The sequence below is a fragment of the Vulpes lagopus genome, chromosome 3 (genome assembly GCF_018345385.1).
Source record: "Vulpes lagopus strain Blue_001 chromosome 3, ASM1834538v1, whole genome shotgun sequence".
NCBI classification, from domain to species: domain Eukaryota; kingdom Metazoa; phylum Chordata; class Mammalia; order Carnivora; family Canidae; genus Vulpes; species Vulpes lagopus.
The window spans coordinates 160,835,514-160,858,675 of NC_054826.1; the positions used below are offsets into that span (position 1 = coordinate 160,835,514).

The following is a 23,162-nucleotide window of genomic DNA, read 5'->3' on the forward strand; positions in this document are numbered from 1 at the left end:
ATATGGGTGGTTCTGTCCCTCAAGGAATTTACACAGCATAGACATGATACTAAGTCGAAAATGGTAATAGGGTAAATGAAACTTTGGTTAGAACAGAGAAACAGCTTCTCATCAAGCATAAAGATGGGATTGGGAAAGCTTGGAAGGAGAAATGATGCAACCTTGAGGAGTTGGGTTTAGAAATAGGGAGATAAGGGGGAGAGCCTTCTAAATACACCAGAGCTAGAAGGGTTCGCAGAGGTTGGTGGGTCCTGTGCTGCTTACATTTTAATGCACATTCACCAGCGTTAAAATGCAGATTGTGATTCAGTAGGTCCCTGGTGGGGCCTGGGAGTCTGGACTTGTAACAAGCTCCTGCTGCTGGGACGTGGGCCACACCTGGAGTAGCAAGGGTCCAGTTTCCATGCCTGAGAGAGGGGAGAACCCTGGAACCCAGGTCAGGAGGGGATGTGTCCACGCCACACAGCTGGTTAGTGTGAGAGCGGCTCCCCGCTCCACCCCGCTGCAGCCAGGGTGCAGCCAGGGTGCTTTGGGGTCAGACTCGCGTAGGCTCACTGTCCGCCCCATTGTTTACTAGTTGCAAAGCCTTAGGCAGCCTATCTATCCTTCAGGTCTCCGGGTTTCTCATTTGTAGAACGCTGATAAATGATTCCTACCTGGTAGAAGAATTGTGAGAAGTCAGGGATACGACTGGCAGAGAAAAAAAAATGCACAATAGTGTCTGGAACATAGTAAGTGATCAAAATACATAATGTGTCTTCCGTTTTCCTTTTTTGACCAAGTTAATATTCCTGTCGATGAACATGGCCTCGTGTGGGGCATTATCTCCCCCAGGGGCTAGGCCGGGTTAGCAGCCAGGGAGAAGCAGGAGGGCACTTAACACCGGCGGGCAAAGTGGCGCCTGATTGAAGCCAAGAAATGAATCAATCTTTTTCTTTTCTTTTCTTTTCTTTTCTTTTCTTTTCTTTTCTTTTCTTTTCTTTTCTTTTCTTTTCTTTTCTTCTTCTTTTCTTTCTTTTCTTTTCTTTTCTTTTCTTTCTTTCTTTTTCTTTCTTTCTTTCTTCCTTTCTTCTTTCTTTCTTCTTTCTTTTTCTTTTTTTCGCTCTCTTTTTCTTTCTTCTTTCTTTTCTTTTTTCTTTTTTTCTCTCTTTTTCTTTCTTCTTTTCTTTTTTCTTTCTTTCTTTCCTTTTCTTTCTTTCTTTTTCTTTTCTTTCTTTTCTTTTTTCTTTTCTTTTCTTCTCTTCTTTCTCTCTTTCTCCTTCCTTCCTCCTCCCTCCCTTCCTTCCTTCCTTCCTTCCTTCCTTCCTTCCTTCCTTCCTTCCTCCTTCCTTCCTCTTTTTTTCCCGAACCCTGTTTCTTTGGAAGAGGATTCAGGAAGGTAAACACATCCATCAGTGATTTTTTTTTTTCTGTACTTCTTTGCAGCTGAGGCCTTTAAAACATCTGCTCATTAATAGAAAACGCTCAGCTAATACCACGAATATTAACGGTAGAGATTTTTCATTCCACTTCGGTTGATACAGGAATCATCTCTTGTCTGGATCCACGATTTTTTTTTTTCAGTTTATTTCAGCGGCTTACCTCCACACCAAGAAAAACGCCCATCTCATCGTTGCCAAGGCGATAAATGAGAAACAATAACCTGGAAAATGTCTTCTTTAATGAGAAACTTTCTGTTTCAAATACTAGCAAAGGCAAAGGAAGTGCGTTGCCATATTTGCACGATGTGAGGGTTAGAACTGGCCCGCGTGGAAGGTGCAAAAAAAAAGTGAAAAGGAGGAAAAAAAAAACGCAAAACCACCCACCTATGAGGAATTAGACTGTGTGTGAGGCTGTGCAGAGCCACTGTAAGAGCTGCTTCAGGAACCTATTTAGAAATCAGTGCTCTGGTCTCTGAATTGTTAGAGACCCCAGCAGCCCCCCCCCCCTTATTGCTGCAAACGTATTGCAGCAGCCGCGGCCTGGGAAGCCGGGGCGGGACCGCGGCAGGGCTGGGAGGGGGGGGCGCACAGGCCCCTAACGTTAGGGCCCCGCGGCCCCGCGCGCTCCACCAGCCGGTCGCCAGGTGGCGCCAGAGAGCAGGCGGCCGGGCGGCTGCACCCCGCGGCCCCCCAGCTGCCCGCCCTGGGCCCAGACCACCTGCGGGCCTGGTGACTTGCAGGATGCCTCCCGCGGAGGGGCGGAGGGCACGAGCAATCCGTGTCGACTCCGCCTGCCGCTGGTGTGCGTGCGTGTGCGTGTGCGTGTGCGTGTGCACATGGGAGCTGTTTGCTCATCCCACTGTAGCGCTCTCTGGGGCCCTAGGGCTGCTGGCCAGGTATGGCTGTGCCTAGTGATTGGCCCTTCCTGCGAGAGTTTTGACCTCCTTCAAGGCCCCTCTCCACTTTCTATTCTTTCTTTCTTTTTTTAAGATTTTATTTATTTATTCATGAGAAACACACACACACACACACACACACACACACAGAGAGGCAGAGACACAGGCAGAGGGAGAAGCAGGCTCCATGCAGGGAGCCCGGTGTGGGCCTCGATCCTGGGTCTCCAGGGTCACGCCCTGGGTCGAAGGCAGGTGCTCAACCGCTGAGCCCCCCAGGGGTCCCGCTCTCCCACTTTCTTTACTCTTTCCTCCTTATTGGATGACCTCTGGGGACATCACAAGGAAGCGTACCAGGTACTTTGACACCCTCCTACCAACGTGAACAACTGCATACTTTCGCTCTCAACCCCATACCCTATGGCATTAAGAAATCTTCTGCTTTTGTTAATGAGAAAGATTTATGGGCACCTCAGAAAGATTTGAGCTTAGACAGACAGAGATCAAAGGCAACCAACAGGCGTTATGGCACTTGCTTGTGTTCTAGCTGCCTTCCTTTGACTTTTATAGGTTTTTTTCAAGGTAGACCCTTAATGAGCTTGATAACTGACCTTCAGCAAGTGAATGTCACAAAAATTACACATCCTAGACGTGATAACTATCCTGCGGGGGGAAAAAAAGTTTTCTTGTCCTTCCATTAGGCAAGTGGCGTTTTGCTCTCATTACACAAACAATGTAAGCAAGGCCCATAGAACTTACCAAATGAGTTAGTAAAAGGACAACTCTTTCTACAAGCTAGAAGGCATTGCTGATGTGACAATCACCTGCTACTGTGATGCCCTGATATACACCAAGGGCTTCTGTAAATTCTTTATATGCCATATTTGAATTAACAATCTTTAGTAAGCAAAGAGACAGTTCAGAAGCCGAAGATGCTATCTTTCTATTGTCTCCTTACATTTATAAATCTTACAATTCTTTCTATGTGGAAGCACCCAGAAGGCTGTGTTTATGAGTGAATGTTTCATTTCCTGGGTTAAAAAAATTTTGAAACCTTCATCATTAGATAGGCTATTTGCTGCTTGAAAATGTCAGCTAAAAATTCCTTAAAATATAGTGAATGCAATTGACTACTGTGCTAGAGAATATATTTAATGAAGAAATGAAAAAAAAAGGCCTAGTTTTGTAATGTATTTAATTCGATAAAGGAATCATACTAAAGTAGAATTATCCTCGAAACTGGTCCCATGGTGTCTAGAAGGGAAGAGTTTATCTTTTTATATGTTCTGATTGGTTTTTGTGGCTTTTGAAATGTGGCCAGGGAGTCAGGCTGGTTTCCAGAGACACAATTAAAGAAGGTAGAGAGGGCAGGGTTAGGCCATGGCAAGCTGGTGCATGATGCAGCAGATATGGAGATCGCTGTGTTCAGGTTAGGTCTGTATCAGTGCAGGCAGCTGATTATAAGGGTCTGTCATAAGCAGGCATAAACTGAGGTAAACTGGCTAGTATCAGAGGTAGTTGGAGTGAGAAGGGACAATTTCCCTGCAATCAAAGGTTGTATTGGCTGTAGACTGAGAGTGCTCTATGTTCCATTTGAGTTGTTAGAACTTTAGAAGTAGGCAGCTCTCTGCTGATTCTCAAAGCCCAAACCAGAGGATACAAGTTTCTGTTTTTTCTGTAGATGGTTCAAACATGTTGCTCAAGTCTACTCTCCAGAGACAGCATGGTATAATGGAAGCTCTACCAGCAGGCCCAGGTTCAACTATTAACTACCATTTTTCCACTATATAGTTTCAGACAAATTGATTAAATCATTTGAGTCTCTGTTTTACCTGAAAAATGGAAACCACAAGGCCTACCTCACAAGACTGTTGTGAAGATTAAACAGCATTAATGTTTGTGAGGGCCTATCACGATATTCACTCATTCTACAAATAGGTTTTTAGCACCTACCATATGCCTGACATTGTTTGAAGTATTGGAGAGACAGCATCAAAAAGAAGAAAAGAAGTTTATGCTCTCATGGTACTTAGTATAGATACCAATGAAAAAGTAAATGATTGGTTAAAATTATAATTCCAGGTCAATGTAAATGCTGTGAAGATACAGATTCCTGTTGTTCTAAACCTTGCATTTTGTTGAACCATACAGGGGGAAATATGGTTCCAGTAAGGTGGGAGATCAGATAAGAAACACTGGTATGAAGCTAAAATCTGCAAAGGACAACTCCAGGGTGAACCAGGAAAAATAAAACCTACTTTACATAAAGAGACGCAGAGGATAACTGTCCATTTGTCCTTGGCTCCAGGTTTAAAATGAAAAAAAAAAAAAAGAAGTATTTTCCCTCAGAATTCCCATCCATGGTCCACAAAGATACAAGTTTTAAAATAGAAATAGTACTACATTTATTTTATAAAAAACTTCTAGTGGAAGTTTTGAAGTGGTCCTGTAGAGTTAGTGTCCCTATATGATTAGCAAGAGAAAACACAAAGCATCTGTGAAGTAACCTACACCAATTAAAGGCCAAAAAACTTGCTGGAGATAAAGTTCCAAAGAAAATGAGCTAAAAAAAATGAGCTCAAAAATAGAAACAAAAATCTCTAAATGTGATGAAATCAGGAGCATGAATTAGCAGAAACAACAAACTACACAATTGTACATGTAAAGACTGCAGAGATTAGAAATAACAGGCATTCAGGTATAGAATATAAAATAAATGTGCTTGAAGAAAAAAAATTATCAACTAAAAGTATGTGGAAGATACATGAGACTTTCAAAACTGTCACACACACATTTAGTAGATATGGAATAGAAATTAGAAATAAGTTGCAATAGAAATGCAATGAATAGGACCACATATTAGATTCAGTTAACAAGAGAATATGTGAACTGGAAGATAGATTTGAAGAAATTACCAGAAGGCATCATAGAAAAAGTAAATGGTGGGAAATATATGTTAGATTCAGTTAATAAGAGAATATGTGAACTGGAATATAGATTTGAAGAAATTACCAGAAGGCATCATAAAAAAGTAAATGGTGGGAAATATATATATATAAAGAGATTGAGGAATATGAAAAATAGAGTGAGAAGATCTAAAATACTTCTAGAGTTCCAGAAAGGGAAAATAAAGAGGATGGGGTACAGAAATATTAGAAAAGGTACTGGTGAGGGATTATCTAGAATGTATAAAAGATGGCAATTCTCAGATGCTGGACCCCCCAACAAATTCCAAGTAAGATAAATTAAATCCGTTAAAACTATATACCACATAGTCAAATGTGGGATACAAAAGACAAAGAGAAGTGCTAACAGCAGTTATAAAGGGTAGATTGAAAGTAAAAATAAATAATTAGATCCACAGATGAAAACTTAACAGCAGCAAGAAAAGTCAGAAATATGTTGAATGCATCTCGCAGGTATGGGGGAAAAAGAATTACACACCTCAAGTCCTATATTCACTAAAGTATATTTCAAGAAAGGGAAAATAAGGGTGTTTTCACATGCTTACTTCTAACAGAGTCATGTTAAAGGAATTTTTAAAGATGTATTTAAAGAAAGGGAAAATGATCTAGGAGGAAGATGTGAAATGTAAGTGCAATTAATAATGGAACAGTTAATTGGCCAAGTCTAAATGAACCATAGCTAGATAATTCATTAAAGCAATATCTATGTGTAGAATTAGAAAAATCACAATGAAACTAAAATAATTAACAGAAATATCATGTAATTTGGGAGAGAATGATTTGCAACTAAAATGCTCTAAAACCTTTTGTTTGGGAGATATTCTTTTTTTAATAACAAATATATTAAATATAGAGTCTGCTAAGTTGAATGTGTTAAAGTTTCTAGGGGACCTACCAAGAATAGAAAAACAGTGTAAATTCAGGCTAGAATTAACTCAGGAAACAGACGCTGGTGAGGATGTGGAGAAAGGGGAACTCTCTTCCACTGTTGGTGGGAATGCACACTGGGGCAGCCACTCTGGAGAACAGTATGGAGGTTCCTCAAGAAGTTAAAAATAGAGCCACCCTATGACCCAGCAATTGCACTACTCGGTATTTATCAAAGGATAAAAACATAGTGATTTGAAGGGGTACAGGCACCCCAATGTTTACAGCAGCAATGTCCACAAGAGCCAAGCTATGGAAAGAGCCCAGATGTCCATTGGCAGATGAACGGATAAAGAAGATGTGGTCTATATATACGATGGAATATTACTCAGCCATCAAGAAAGGATGAAATCTTGCCATTTGCAATGACGTGGGTGGAACCAGAGGGTATGATGCTGAGTGAAATAAGTCAGAGAAAGTCAAATACCACACGATTTCACTCATATGTATTAATTTAAGAAACAAAGCAGATAAACAAAGGGGGGAGGGAAGGAGAAATAAGACCAAAACAGAAGGAGACAAGCTAGAGAGACCTATTTTTTTTTTTTTTTTAGAAACTTCTAACTTGGGATCCCTGGGTGGCGCAGCGGTTTGGCGCCTGCCTTTGGCCCAGGGCGCGATCCTGGAGACCCGGGATCGAATCCCACATCAGGCTCCCGGTGCATGGAGCCTGCTTCTCCCTCCGCCTGTGTCTCTGCCTCTCTCTCTCTCTCTGTGACTATCATAAATAAATAAAAATTAAAAAAAATATATTAAAAGAAACTTCTAACTATAGGAAACCAACTGAGGGTTGCTGGAGGGGAGGTGGGTGGGGGGATGGGGTAACTGGGTGATGGGCATTAAGGAGGGTACTTGATATGATGAGCACTGGGTATTGAACGCAACTGATGAATCACTAAATTACCTCTGAAACTAATAAATACTGTATGTTAATTAAATTGAATTTAAATAAAAATTTCAAGTTTTTGAAATAAAAAAAAGAAAAACAGTGCATATTCAAAAAATCCAAAGTAAAACAACAATAAAAAGGTAGGCTGAGAAAAAAAGAAAAATCTACAGAGAATAAAACAATACAGTAGCAATGAATTAAAATTACTTCAGCAATCAATATGACAAAAGGTATATTAGAACCTTACAGAGAAATTATAAAAACCAACTAGAAGATATTAAAGAATATTTAAATAAATGCAAAAATGCACTAAGTTCGTGAGAGGAGAGACCCAGTATCATAAAGATGTCAGATCTTCCCTTATTGATCTTTAAGTTTAAAATGTCTATAATCTGGGGTGCCTGGCTAGCTCATTTAGAAGAGCATGAGACTCTTGATCTCAGGGTTATGAGTTTGAACCTCCCATTGCTTGCCGAGACTATAAAAAAATAAAAAATAAACTTGAAAAAAATCTGTAATCAAAATCTTCTTTTTGTGTGTGTGTGTAGAAAATGCAAGCTGATCATAAAAGCTATATGGAAGAGTGATAGGCAGGAAAAATCAAGAATAGCCAAGATGAGACATCACCTCCTAGAGATCAAGACTTTGAAAATGATATTGTAGGGGCGCCCAGGGGGCTCAGTCGGTTAAGTGTCTGCCTTTGGCTCAGGTTATGATTTCAGGGTCCTGGGATTGAGCCCCATGTGGGGTTCCCTGGTTGGCAGGAGCCTTCTTCCCCCTCCCACTCTCCCTCTGTACTCTTCCCTGCCCCCCCCCCCTCAGATACCTACATAAAATCTTTTTAAAAATGCTGCTGCGTGGAGGCCTGGATGTCTCAGTGGATTAGCATCTGCCTTTGGCTCAGGGCGTGATCCTGGAGACGCGGGATCGAGTCCCACATTGGGCTCCCTGCATGGAGCCTGCTTCTCCCTCTGCCTGTGTCTCTGCCTCTCTTTCTGTGTCGCTCATAAATAAATAAATAATAAATAAATAAATAAATAAATAAATAAATTCTTTCAAAAAATAAAATAAAATGCTGTTGCAATTAAAATTGTGTGCTATTTACATAGGGATAAGCAGATATTCCAATGGAATAGAAATAGTGAGAAAAGATCTATCTAAATGCAGCTCCTTGATGAATAAAGTAACTACTATTACAGATCAGTTGGGGAAGGGACGTCTTTTTAAAATTATTTTAATTTTTATTAATTTTTTTTTGGAAAGAAGGAAAACAAAGGTTGCAATCATTATTTCGTGTTTGTCCCTCCTGTTCTCTTTACACCTGGACTGCATCTCCATCATCTGCCTCTTCATTGAGACCTCTCCTGACCACCTCAACTCAAAGCAATCTCTCTTTTTTCTTTCACACGCTGGGAATGAATGCATCACTCACTTCTCTCCTCACAAATTCAGGTACCTCCATTTTATCTTTTGCTCATTAAGAAGAAATAGGTAGACTTTTAATGCTCTACATGTGACAGAGAGGCAACATTATCTGGTGGTTCATTATTTTTGGGTAAGAACATATCTGACCTGATAGGAATGTAGGGTCGCAAACTGAGTGCCAGAGTCTCACTCACTTAAAATGCAGAGAGACAAAGCACAGTGTTCAGAGCCCGACTAATGATTCCTCTGATTTATTATAAATAAATATTTTTAGTATTCACCACATACAGATAAATTATAAACGAGATAGTGTAGGCACCTACATAAATACAAAAGAGAAGGCAATTTCTGTCCTGGAAGCACTTCTGAGCTAATGGAGAAATAAAAAGATAAATAATGGGACACCTGGGTGGCTCAGCAGTTGAGCGTCTGCCTTCAGTCCAGGGCGGGATCCCGGGGTCCTGGGATCGAGTCCCCGCATGGGGTTCCCAGCAGGGAGCCTGCTTCTCCCTCTGCCTGTGTCTCTGGCCTCTCACTCTGTGTCTCTCATGAAAAAATAAATAAATAAAATCTTAAAAAAATAATTATTAGACAAAATAAGTGCATAAAGAGGGACAAAATACTGTGGCCCTTGGTAAGGTAGAGACGGGGATAGGGTGGCCCCAGAAAAGGTCCCTCATGATGTAGTGATTAAGCTGATGGAGCTATTACTGAAGGCTTGTTAATATTTTGACAAGATTGGGCAGGGTGTCAAGGCTAAAAAAAAAAAAAAAAAGGATATGGGGAGAGGTTAACAGTAAGTTAAACACGAGGTAGGTATGGGATAGAGAAGAACTTGTAGTTCGTCTGTAGTGTGCGCGACCAGGGATGCTGTTGCCATTTTGCGCAGGATGATTCTGTACTTTGTGGGATTGTCCAAAACCCTGTAGGAAGTTCAGCACTGATTTGAGAAGAGAAGAAATGACCGTATCACTCTCTGCTCAGAACCGCTGGGACCCACGACGCTCAGGGGGAGGTGGAACTGGAAAATGTACCGTTGATCATTTGGGATTCCACGATGACATGACTTCACTTAATTTTAGAGGCAATGGAAAATGACTGGTGGTTTTAAAGTAGGGTAAGGATGGAACTGGAGTTCTACGGAAGGAGGGTTGTTTGCTGGCAGTAGAGGGGTAAGCGGATGAAGGCCACTAGGAAGGTAGAATGGGGGAGAAATTAGAGGAAGCACAAGGGTCAAGGTCAGGGTGGGACGTGCAGACTCGGGATCAGCCGTGCGTGTGAACGAGAGGCTGGAGCCGGGGGCTGTGTGACATCACAACAAAACCCATGAAGACGAGAGAGGCAAGGTAGGGGGGGTTTAAAGTGGTCCCAAGCACGGGGTTGAAGCTGCTGATGGCAGGGAGCTGGCAAGAGAAATAAATGGGGATGAAGAAGGGAGCGCAAGACAAGGGCACATTTAAGGGAGTTTCAGTACAAAGAAGCACTTGGGAGAGGGGGTACGGGGGGTATTGACCTTGGGTGACAGGGAGACACTCTTGCTGCTACTTGATAAACATTCTGCTCCAGGACAGCAAATGGCTACGATCCTCACCCCCCAACTGCTCTCCTTTTTTTTTTTTTTTTCTTCTTCCATTCTTCCTGGGAACCTCAGTTTCCAGGGTGCTATCGTCTTACACAGTCGCTGCATTCCGGAAAAACTGTGTGTAAATGAAAATTTTCTAACTTACATTCAACTTCTAAAAGTTGAACTGCATTCCAAATGCGCTAGGCAAGCTTTCTATTTAAAGGAGCCCTTTGACGGACCCTTCCCGTAATGTGAGAAATTAATTCCAAGCGTGTCTGTTTTACAGTTGCAGTCCCCGGATCGCTGGGTTTCTTCTCCTGGACAGCTAACTGGGTCAGAGCGTTCTATTCTCAGAGCCCAGCCCCACACAGACACTAATTGGTTGTCGCATCTGAAAGGTTGTGTATCACTTTGTCATTTCTAAATTTACATGATGTAATCCATGTACAAGATGGGAGAGGTTTCATGCCCGGTGGGAGGAGCAAGTGCCACATGCTTAGATTTCCAAATATATCTAGAGACACAAAATATTTTAAAAGAGGCAAGACTTCAGGAGCGCCTTCCTCAATCTCACATTTCAACAATCTGTGGTTTCAGTAGGACCTAGTGGGTCCCTACCACTTTGCGGAGAGAGTGACATGACGTCTCCCCACCTGCGACATTGATTTTATGAGGGAGAACAGCAATCGTGAGAACAAAGATGCAAATAGACAACCACCAAAACCCCCATCAAATAATGCATTGTGAGACCACAGGCTACGAAGCTCAGGACCAAAAATTGAAAAATGAATGCACCGTTTTTAAGGCACTGGGAGGGCTGAGAGGCCCAGAATTGGGAGCATACATGAGGCAGGATTTGCACAGGCCAAATCTTGTCCCCGTTTTTTCTTTTTAAAAGCATGAGGCCAGACTAAAATAAAAGTCACACCCTGTGTGGTTTTTTTAACGAGTTCAAATGCCTCTCAGATGAGCAGTTATTAGCACGTTGTAAGGATTTCTGGGAGACACCACACAGGTCATCAGCCTTCAGGATGGTATCCTTTGGTCACAGCTGCCGCGTCACCTGTGGGCTCACGTTTCTCTTCCGTGTATGCCATCGGTTGCACCCCAGGCCCCCAAAGTGAGGGGCAGGTGAGCACGGGAGCATTCCCTTCTAGCATGCTTCTCGGACTTGGAGGTCTGTTGGAATCATCCCGGAAACTTTATTTCTATTTCTATATTTCTATTTCTATTTCTATTTCTTTTTTTAAATTTTTATTTATTTATGATAGTCATCACAGAGAGTCGTCACAGAGAGTCGTCACAGAGAGAGAGAGAGAGGCAGAGACACAGGCAGAGGGAGAAGCAGGCTCCATGCCCTGGGAGCCCGACGTGGGATTCGATCCCGGGTCTCCAGGATCGTGCCCTGGGCCAAAGGCAGGCGCCAAACTGCTGCGCCACCCAGGGATCCCTTCTATTTCTTTCTATTTCTATTTTTATTTGTCTGTCTATCTATCTATCTATCTATCTATCTATCTATCTATCTATCTATCATCTATCTAGCTAGCTAGCTAGCTAGCTATCTGGGAAACTTTGAAAAGCTTCTGATGTCTGGGTGCCACCCCCGTGGGTTCGGGTGTAACCGGCCCTGGGCATTGGTACTCGCAAAAGTTCGTGCGGCGCACGTTGTGAGCCCATCTTCCAGGCTGCGAGACGCATGGCCCTGCTGCAGTCGCTCCATCAGTTCCTGTATCCCTAGACCCTCTGACTTTGAGAACCTGTGGCTCTCTGGCCTCACTGGCTCCGTCTTTCCTATCTAAAAGCTGAACAGGCAGGTGGAAGGAGAAGTAGCGGAATTCTTTCCCTGACTGGCTTCCAGAAGAAGCCCAGCAAATACAAGTATTGGCACAATATACCAGGCCTCTGAAAAGTGCCACCTCCTGTGCCAGAGAAATTCAGAAAGCACGGAGGAGTCTTGGGTGAGAAGTCCAGCTCTGCCTCCCCACGCTTGGGAAAGCTACTTCTTCCTGCTGAGGCTCGGTTTCCTCATCTATACAAATTGGAACACCTGCTTGCTGGGCCTTACTGCGCTGACTACTCGGAGTCGGACATAGCGCCCAGCTGGCGGGGCCCTCGCTAGTCGGAGGTACATGCATGGAGAGCACAGCGAAGATAGCTAAAGCTTTTTCACCGATTTATGCCCCGAATTAGTAATAATGATGATTTATGGAGCCCATTTATCCGATTCTTTGCCTGTGAAGCAAATATTTATTACACGTCCACTTAATGCCAGCCGCCCTGCTACATGCTAGGAGTACGGTTAGGACTAAAACACGCATGCTCCCTCCCTTAGGGCCTCTTCCTGCTCAGCTACATGCTTCATTCATCAACATAGGAGTTGATTTCAAGCAGCTCAGAGACTGACCTTGCTGGAGGGGTGGTACGACTACCAAACTGGCCCTCGATGCCACCCCCCCCCACTGCAAACACTTGGGATGTGCTATATGGTTAGGAGAAACCTGAACCAAGCAGAGAGACAAAGGCTTCGCGGTGTCCGTGACCGTTGTGAGGGGTCATGAGGCTATCAGAAGGACCACCCCACTCGGGCAGCTACGTGAGCCGTGGTTTATCTTTTTCTGGGTTCTTGAAGGCCCTGCTTCGAGTGTAGCTGTGCATACGTGGTAAGGTGTGTGACTACTACATTACGGGAACTTGGAGTTTTTGCTGGGGTCTCTTGGCCTCTTTTGATCAATCACTCACTTCCGTGACGATACTGCTTCCCTCAACGGTGATCCTAAAAGCTGGTATTATCATCTTTATTTTAGGTGTTAGATGCAAGTAGTCCAAGGTCATTGGGCTGGTAAAGGGCAAAGCTGAGATTGAACCTGAGGTCGGTGTGATTCCACAGCTCACACTCTTAACCTCTGCTTCCAAGCAAACTTCAGGTGAGCGTGCTTGGGAAATATCAAAATCTGACTGGCCAGAGCATTAATTTTAAAAATCACAAGTAAAGAAGAAGACACGCAGGTGGAACTAGGAGAGGATGCTGTGACTGTACCATCTAATCTTGGCCTTTGGGCCTCTTAGGAAATTATATAAGAGACTGGAATCCAATAAAGAATTGTGTCCAGTTTGCCTGGTTATCAATCAAACCTGCTGATGCTTAATTTTATGACATTCTGTAGATTAAAGGCTTCATGATTCAGGTTCCCATCTCTTCGTAGCTGCAGGTGCAACTCTTTTGTTAGACTGAGAACATAACGACTACGACGAAAAAAGCAACACTAGCAACTTGAGTGCGGTGTAAGATCTCGCTAATTCCAGGTAATCTTTCTCTGCTTTCAGGATAAAAAGTTTTAACAGTGATGATGGAATGTGTGAGTGAGCGTGTGGACATTTACGTGCGTGTACGAGTGTACAGCAGCTCATATGCAAACGCTCGGGAGTTCATGTGGAAGAATAGAGATTTTAAGCCAGTTTTTTTTTTTTTTTCCCAGATTTCCGTGAGTTGCAGTAAGTACTTTCTATGGTATCCATCCAGTTCGTAAGTGATTGCCTTTTCTGTTCCCCATCCTGAGTAGGGGACCCGGCAGCTATGTTTATATTAATGAAACATGACCCCCACATTTGCTTAGACCAGTGGTGGCCATTTGATCCCAAAAGGGCCAACCACATTCTCTCTCGTGGCATGGATTCCGAATTCATTATGCTTTCTGTATCCATGCCCTTTGCCAAGTAACTTTGTGGTCCTTCCATCAGAGGTTGAGGATATATATTTTATCTCCCTGTTGGATATTGGACCCAGCTATGTGACTTGGCCATGGAATGTCAGGGGGTACAGCTTGAACCTAGGCTTTAAATGGGCATGTGGAGTTGGGGCCTGTCCTCTTGAGCTCCTAGCCTTCGTCCATGAGAAGAACAGGTCTCAGGTAGCTGCTGGCCCAAGGACAGGGGGAGACATCTGGGACAGACCTGGATAAAAACCGTGCTCGGTCAAGCCGCCTATAACCAGTGCGCGGACACCTGAGCAAGGGATAAATACTCATGATAGCATATCCTTGAATTTTGCTTTGGATTTTAGGGAGAATTATTATGGCAACACATAACTGATGTATCTCTCCTTGAAACTCTAGAATTAGGCGGAGAGACAAAGAGACTGTCTCTTTGGACTGTCTTTTGGGAGTGGGGCATGTAAATGGTAGAGCTCACTATGGAAGAATGTTGAACTTTTTTCTTTCTTTTTCTGACTACTCCTCTGCTTAAGTTGTTTGTTTGTTTGTTTGTTTTGAGGTAAAGTTCACAAAACATACAATTAACCATTTTAAGGTGAACAATTCAGTGGCCTTTAGTACATTCACAGTGTTTTACAACCACCTCTATTTCCAAAATATTTTCATCACCCCAAAATAAAACCCTGTATGCATTAAGCCTTTACTCCTAATTTCTCTCTCTCCCCAGCCTCTGGCAACTACCAATCTGCTTTGTTTTAACTTTTAAATTAAAAACAAATTTTTTTAAAGGGATTTACATATTGCCTATTATGGACTGCCTTGTGGCCCCCTCCCACCAAATCCCTATATTGAAGCACTGAGCCCTTATGTGACTGTATTGGAGACAGGGGCCTTTAGGGAGGCAATTAAGGTTAAACAAAGCCAGAAGAGTGAAGCCCTGATCTGACAGGACTGGTGTCTTTACAAAAAAGGTGAAACGATTGCAGAACCTTTGCCACGTGAGAGTACAGTGAGAAGGCGGCCATCTGTGAGCCAGAGAGATGGGCATCTGTAAGTGCCCCCAGGGCCTGAGCATGTGGCCCTCCGATCTCAGATCTTCAGCCTCCACTGAGAGAAAATGCATTTCTGCTGTCTGAACCATCCAGTCTGTGGTATCTTGTTATGGCCGCCTGAGTGGACCCACACACTTATTCTGGATATTTATATCAGTAGGACCATTAACGTGTGATCTTTGGGCCTGGCTTCTTTCCAGGGAAGGCATTTTCTCCAGGTTCATCCCTGTTGTAGCGTGCATCAGGATGTCATTCCTTTTTTACAACTGGATAAGATTTTATTGTCTGCATACCACATTTTGTTTATCCGCTCATCTGTTAATGGATATTTGGGTTGGTTCCACCTTTTGGCTATTGCGGATACGGCCGCCATAAACATATGTGTACAAGTATTTGTTTGAGTACCTGTTTTCAACTTTTTTTTTTTTTTTTGGTATCTACCTAGGAGTGGAATTACGGGGTCATAGAGTAATCCTCGGTGTGCTGAATTTTCGGTGCTCAGATCCTCAAAGCTGTTTCTTGGTTTCTATATCATCCTACCATGGGTTCCATATGATAGCTTCAAAACACTTTCAGTAAATTCCTTTTGTTGCTGTGGTTAGACAGTGCTCACTTAAGCTGGAGTTAATTGCTGTTACTCGAAACTTAGAGATCTTAATTTAAAAAGTTCTATTTTTTTAGCCCCATAATATTAATATAGTATTATGAGAAAAATGGGCAAGTTTGCCATGGGGGTGGTAAGTCCCCCACTGATACTGACCAAATCAGGCCAATATCTTGGTGGGATTTTGGAATTTAACTAGACCACGAGATTGTTGCTAAGATTGCCACTCACCTTTGGGACATGGCCACTCACCTTTGGGACCAGGCGGCACAGGACCTCTCATTGAGAGCATATTCCAGTTCAAAACGACTCCTTAAAGCGGCCACGTGGCTCCGGCCAGGCCCTCCCCGGCTCACCAGGCAGTCAGAAGAAGAGGAAGGTGAGAGAGACCCACTGCTGTTACTTGATGCAGGTGACATCAGCTGAGGGAAGAAAGGGTGGCTTCAATCCTTTCAGAAATCTGACAGGCTTAAGGCATAGGCTAGAGTATGGATTTATTTTAACTTTCTATTCTAGGATTTCTCTTATTTTAATTTCTATTCATCTCAGCTCGCTTCTGGCTTTTCCTATCGGCCTCGGATGGTAATACATGGCTAGCTTAATTTACTTTTTGACCCAGTTCTATGCCGAGAGCTGGCCCATTCAATTTATACACATTTTTCAGAAAACATGATGCGCTCAAATCAGATTCATAAAATAGATATTTAGAAGGTGATTATTTAATGGTTGAAAGATTACATTTTTCACTATGGCGGTGAGATTCGTGGCAGAGTTCCTTTAAGTTGTAGCTTAAAACTATCCCCTTTATACGAAATTATTTCCTTTATGTAAAATGAATTTACACATTTTCCCAAGAATATATCCATTTTACAAAATGAGGGATGCTTTAATGTCTGGCAAGCTTGAGGACTAAAGAGAGTTGTTGGGAGAGAGTTTTCAAAAACAGTTGCAAATAGTTAAGCGTAGTTAGAAAAATAGAAGAGTACGAGGGAAGAAAATGAGAAAGAAGAAAAAAAAATAGGAGAGTAGTTTTCTTGAATTTCTGACGACCTTGCTGTTCACGAACTTTACCTAACCCAACTGAGAACACTAGTGCTTTGACATTATAATTTCACAACACAGGTAGACAGTAGATTTTGGTTTAAAAGTATAATCCATGCAAATTCTAGGCTCCTTACAGTAGCCAAGACATTACTAAGTAAAGCTCAGAGGATCATGTGATGTTAGTGTTGAAATGAACCTTCAAACTCTTCCATGACTGAATCTCTCCTGTGCCTCCTTTTCAAGTTAGCTATGCAAGCTGATGGGGAGCCTCCAGGGATGGGGACCTCACTGCCTCCAGACCTGTTCATTTATCTTAGGACAGCTCTGACAATTAGAAATTTGTCTCTCCTAAAAAACAAAACAAAAAAACAAACAAACAAACAAAAACAACCATAATTACACTTCATTTCCATCTGTTGACCCTTAGAGGACAAGACCAATTCCTTTGCCATCTGATCATTTTTCAGATGTTTAAAAAACAGCTTTTGGGCTTATCTTAATTTTCTCTTCTCTGGGACAAGCAACTCTGGTTCCTTTAATTGGTTCTCATATATGTGATGTTCAATCCATTCATCATTCTGGTCTCTCTTCCCTAAAATGTGTTCAGTTATAATTATCCCTTTATTTTATTTTTTAAACAATATTTTATCTATGTATTCATGAGAGATGCAGAGACATAGGCAGAGGGAGAAGTAGGCTTCTCTCCGCGGGGAGCCCCATATGGAACTCATTCCCAGGACCCTGGGATCGCTACCTGAGCCAAAGGCAGATGCTCAACCACAGGGCCACCCAGGCGCCCCTATAATTATCCCTTTAAAAGGACATACCTGGGAACTATCTTGTTTGGCCATCTCAGGATAGAGAGGAATGATACTCATTTTTTATTTTGTAGCAAGACAGCTACTTCACATTCCAACTCCAAAGAGCTTACTATCTACTAACATGCACGATGCTCCTAAACCGTATCTCCACCATTTGACATCTTTGCTATTGTTTCTTTGCCTCTAGTGTGTGATGTTATATTTATTCCTGTTAGACACGTCCTCTCGTTTTATCTTCCGAGGTACGGAATTCCACAAATCAAGCCCCTTAAAGCTGATTCTGGGCCATTATCGAGTGCAGCCCAGTCCAGCAAGTTCTCTTTGCATTGAGTGTTTCATCTTCTCTACTGGGAGAGACTGTGCTAAGAGGCTTGCTCAATGTAAGAAGCCACACTAGTTTAGGAGATCCAACCATTGTCTCTGTTTCTGGAATCCACTCTCTCATCTAGTTGGATATATCCCCAGGCTTGGAGAAGTTTTGCCCTGAGAAACACAAAGGTTCAAAGTGAGAGGACACTTGGAACTTAAGCCTTAAAAGGGTCTCTCAACATCCAAGGACTCTGGCGGATGCTTTTGTTATTAGGGGCTGCCAAAGCCCCACTGAATACACTACTACTTCTCTCTGCTTTGTGGGTTTCAGGACTGAAGAGAAGTGAATGGACATTTAACGTCCAAAGACTGAAGCTGCCTCCTACATAAAAGGCTTCCTTTTTAGAAGTTCCAGTAAAGAGTTATGAGACAGAGCCATTCGCTGCAGGCTGCAATTGAAGACCTGGAACCCTTTCCCAATAAACTGGGTTCTAGTGATTCTAAGTTGAGATTTTTTTTTGTTGTTGTTGTTGTTTTTAGGGGAAGAAATTGGATGGTTCCACTCTGGGATTTAGTTATGCAATCTCAGGTTGATGCTGTTTCCCATTTTGCCCCTTCCCATCATATGCGCTTGTATTTGTGATGTGTGATGCCCACCCCCATCTCTTGCAGCACTCATTTGCTTTGGGGATATATTATTATTTTTGAATTAGTACTCCCGTGTTAGTTCCTTGCCTGTTTTCAAATGCTATCTCCTGACCAGGTGTATAGAAAATTAAGGCAATTAGGGAGAAAATTAAAGCAAACAACTCCTTGATATTAAGGGGAAGAAAATTCCATTAGGCTGATTACCAACATATATCACCTTATGCAACATATGTGCGGTATAAAAGCAATGCATCCCAATTAATTTATGTACTAATTTCAGTGATAATTTCCCTTTCTTATTGAACATAGACGGTGGCTTAATATTTTAACTTATGTCTCACCGTAGGAATTTTGTATAGAGAAAAGTTGATTTAAATAACTACTTTCTAACATATTTACTGTATCTTCAAATTTTTACATATTAATTTTTTAAAGCTGGGCTTGCCTATGCTTAATGATTATGTGTTGGGAGGTCTGAGTTCATGCTGAATTTGCTTTTGCCCCTGTCGATTCAGTCCGTCCACCCTAGAAACTTAATGAACAGGGTAAATAGATGAATGAAGTTATGGACCTTCAGACTTACTTTCTACAAGCATCACCTCATCTATTCCCCAACACCCTAGGATATTCAAGATTTTTTTCATGGACCTATTTCAGAAGCTGAAGTTCTTACCTCAATGTTGCAGAGACACTCTTCTAACTTGGTAACAACTTCAGAAAATTCAGGTCTTCCCTGTAAATAAAGAAAAAGACTTTTATTTTCCCCAAAAGAATAAAAGGGAGGCAACTGTCTTTGGATTTTAAAATTGGATATTTGCATTTGTAAAGAACGAGATTAACAATAAAGTATATTTTTTATTTAAAATACACTTGTATTGAAGTGTTAATTGAATGTTCATTTGCTGTTCAGGGAGGGATGTTGAGTCTCCTTCTGATAAGAGTTTTAAGTCAGAATTTGCAACTACATTCAGATAATGAAATAGTGGAAAAGCTTTAATTAGCTTTGCATGCTTTTAAATGGCAGGTTTTCCTCTTCAAAATGAAAGAATAAAAGTGAATACTAAAAACTGTTAACTATCTCAGTGCCTTATAATATACTGTACAATGTGTCTGTAGAAAAGAACTGCTAGGGCAAATTTTATAATTAGCTTCATTTTTGAAAATGCCATCTTAGATTCAAAGCTAAGATCAATGGAAACCTCATGACTATGCCCTTTTTTTAGGGGTTAAGATAAGCTTTTTATATTCAAAAGCTGCCATTAAAGATATCGTTCGTTATGAACTTGTGTGTCAGACGAGTTTGGTTAAACCAACATTTGTTGTATTCTGATCACATTCCAAACTTTGTTCTAGTTGCTAGGGATATAAAGATGATTACGGATCTATGGAAAAAATGCTGGGGATTTTAGAAAATGTTCTCTTTGGAAGAAATTATATGCCTCCTTTCGTCAGATCCTAGGGACTATATAACCTATCATTTCTCCTTTATGAAACTTTTACTGCCAGGAGGTGGAGATTCCCAATTTAACATTCAGGTGCAGTAACCAACTAATTTAGATTCTTAGTAGAACAATTTCTCCCTTAATATCTAGCCCTCCCCTGAGGACACTGCTTCCCTCAGAGCCCTCTCAGGTGAAATCTGTTTTTTCTTGCATATTCCTGGTACCTCTAGGTCGGCGGGGGGTGGCGATGGGGTGAGCGGGAGCTCTGGGTCTTCCTTGCTGTTGTTGCAACTTCCAAATGGCTTCTCTAAAAAGCACCAGTTTATGAAGGTTTCCCACCAGTCACTGTCCCTCATTCTTTGAAGGCCTGAGTGTTTGGCTCCCTGTCATGCTAACACTACTCAGTGCTTTTATTGTCCATGCAACTAATCATTATAATGGCCTGTCTTCCAGGTTCCTTGGTCTCTTCTGCCTTGATCCCACACTCCACCTTCCTGGTAGTCACTTAGCTCCTGGGTCCTACTCTAGGCCCCGTTACTAACGTGGTCTGCAGACTTTCCATGTTCCATCCTGTCAGCTTCCATCGGATCACTATCCAGGCTTTATCCTCTTTCTTTCCAGCTTACTTCTGACTCCAATGACCCTTAGTCACACAAAGCATCTTGTCACTTTAAAAAAGCTACCTTTTTATTGTGAACATTTTCATATATACCCTGAAGTATTAGAGAACAATTCAATGAATCTCCACATATCTATCACTCTGCCTTAAAAACCATGTTTATGCTAATATTGTTCTATTGATGTACATAAGTCTGCATCTACTTACCTACCTATCGTCTAATCTATATCCCTTATTTTTTTGTTCGCCTTACCATCTTTTCTTTTCTTTTTTTTCTTTTTTCTTTTCTTTCCTTCTTTTCTTCCCTTTTCTTTCGTTTCTTTTCTTTTGTTTCAAGTTCTTATTTAAATTTTACTTAGTTAACATATAGTGTAAAATTGGTTTCAGGAGTAGAATTTGGTGATTCGTCACTTACATATAACACCCAGTGTTCATTATGTCACGTGCCCTCCTTAATGCCCATCACCCACGTAGCCCATCCCCACTCACCTCTCCTCCAGCAAGCCTCAGTTTGTCCTCTATAATTGAATCTCTTTTTCAGGAGATGATTGGGGTGGAGGATACAGGGAAGCAGAAAGCTCATGGAAGCAGAACAGGTTCACCTGTTCATCTCACTATCTTTTCACTGCTATTTACTCACCTTGGTTTCCTCCCTTACTTAGTTCAGATTTCATGGGCAATCATTATCACTGTATTCAATACAGCCTCGGCTCCCTTGCCTTATCATGCATTTTATACCCTATTGTGGAGAAAAAAAAAAATCCCAATCTTGATTAAATCCACCCTGACTGGCTATACTTCAAAATCATGGTCCTCTAACCTCAGGTGGACCCTCACTACTGCCTAGAGAGCCTATTACGCATCTCTGGCTCCCTCACTCTCTCACACTCCAGGTACCTATTTTGTACCTTCTCCTCTTTCTTCAAACGTCTAATTCCCACTACTACATTGACCACCCACCAATGTCTAAATCCGCAAAATTGCCCTCACCTGCATTTCTATGGATGAATTTTGCCTTTCTTTCTGAGGCCACTTCCTTCACAGTGTACTAACTCTTATCCTTGCTACTGTACTCAAGGGCATTGCTCTAACAATAATTCTCCCTTCTACTTTTTTGCATCACCAAAGTTCCCTTTCTATTGTCTAATCCTGTCAACATACAATCATGCTATAAATTCTTCCATCTTAAAAACAAGCAACAAAATGAAACTCTCGACTCCACTTCTTCCTCAAGGTATTGCTGCATTTTCTCTAGTCACCAAAATTGCTCTAAAGAACCGCTTAAATTTGCAGTCTCTTACTTTCTGCTTCCGTGTATCCTCCACCCCAATCAGGCTTTCTCCTGCAACATTCTCCTACTCCTGCTCTCTTCGAGGATACAGATGCCTACCTCCTCATTGCTAAATTCAAAGGTTTATATCTCAAAGCTCATCTTCCTTGGCACTGCATTAAATGCAAATAATCATTCACTTGTGCCTGAAACATTTTTTTTAAGATTTTATTTATTTATGAAAGGCACAGAGAGAGAGGCAGAAGCAGGCTCCATGCAGGAAGCCCGACGAGGGACTCCATCCTGGGACTCCAGGATCACGTCCTGAGCCAAAGGCAGATGCTCATCCGCTGAGCCACCCAGGCATCCCTGAAACATTCTTGGATTTGAGGTCACTGCTTCTCACTGTTTTTTCTCCTCTCTCACTTGTTCTTTCTCAGTCTCCTCTATTAGTTTCATTTTTCCTCTTCATCTTTAAGTTCTGGATTGCATCAGGATTGCATCAGGACTCAGGGTTTGGGTCTCTTCTCATCTCTCTTTAGAGTTAATTTGTTGAGGGTTTAATTCTGTCTCATGGCTTTAAAAAACAACTCCTAAATATCTATATCTAGCCCAGAACACTCCCTTAAACTCTAAACTCACATATGCAATTTCTTATATTTATAGTCTTCCCTGTTTCAGTAAATGGCAACTGTATCTTTTCACTTACAGAGGCCAAAAACCAAAGGATAATCTCTGACTTCTCTCTTTGTCATACTCTTGCTTCTAATCCGCCAACAAATCATACTCATTATGCCTTCAAAATGTATCCAGAATCTGAATGGACAGGTAGCATTTGTAGTGGATCAAACTTCCCGCAGACAATTGTAAGCTCTGGACAAAACGTAAAAGACAGCTACCTAAAGGCAATAGAGAGGGAACAAAAGCTTCTGGAGGGGAGACACTTGGAAGAAAGAGGGGGCACAGAGTCTTTCATCTTATTTATTTAGACAAAATTTGCCCTAAGGGGAGGCCCCACCTAGATCTTAGGTAACAATTAGAATTCTTATGAAAGCCTGCAGGTTTGCTTGGTTAAAGAACTCGAGGACAAAATTCAGGGCAATCAGAGTATATTACTATGGTTTTATAAGAAATAATCACAAATTTAATAGTTTAAAACAACAGCCATGTATTATCTCACAGTTCCCATGGGTCACGAGTTGAGTGCAAATTAACTGGGTCCTTTGCCCAAGGTCTCTCACCAGACTAAAAAATCAAAGTGTCAGCTCACACTGCGCTTCTCATCTGAGGCTCAAGTTCTCTTCCAAGCCCACCAGTTATTGGAAGAATTCATTTCCTTGTGGTTGTATGACTCAGGTCCCTGTTTTCTTGCCAATAGTTGTTTAGGGATGACTCTCAGCTTCTGGAGAACACCCACAGTTTCTTGCCACATGGTTCCTCTAAGTAGTTCACAGCATGGCCATTTGCTTTCTTCCTAGCCAGCAAGGACATGTTTCTCTTCTTCCTCTGTGACCAACTGGAGAAATAGTCTCTGCTGTTAAAGAGCTCATCTGGTTGG

The 23,162-nt window shown here is 41.9% G+C and overlaps 1 protein-coding gene across 2 annotated transcripts in view; it reads right to left on the minus strand.

The window, feature by feature from the left end:
• LOC121487663 (serine/threonine-protein kinase TNNI3K) overlaps positions 1 to 23,162 on the minus strand; it is a 282,331-nt gene that overhangs the window by 34,980 nt on the left and 224,189 nt on the right. For both annotated transcript variants that reach the window (XM_041749611.1, XM_041749610.1), the window contains 2 exons: positions 18,947 to 19,006; positions 15,704 to 15,873 (listed from right to left, as the gene is read on the minus strand). In XM_041749611.1, coding sequence (XP_041605545.1) covers positions 15,704 to 15,873; positions 18,947 to 19,006 — 230 coding nt within the window. The remainder of the gene's footprint in view (positions 1 to 15,703; positions 15,874 to 18,946; positions 19,007 to 23,162) is intronic.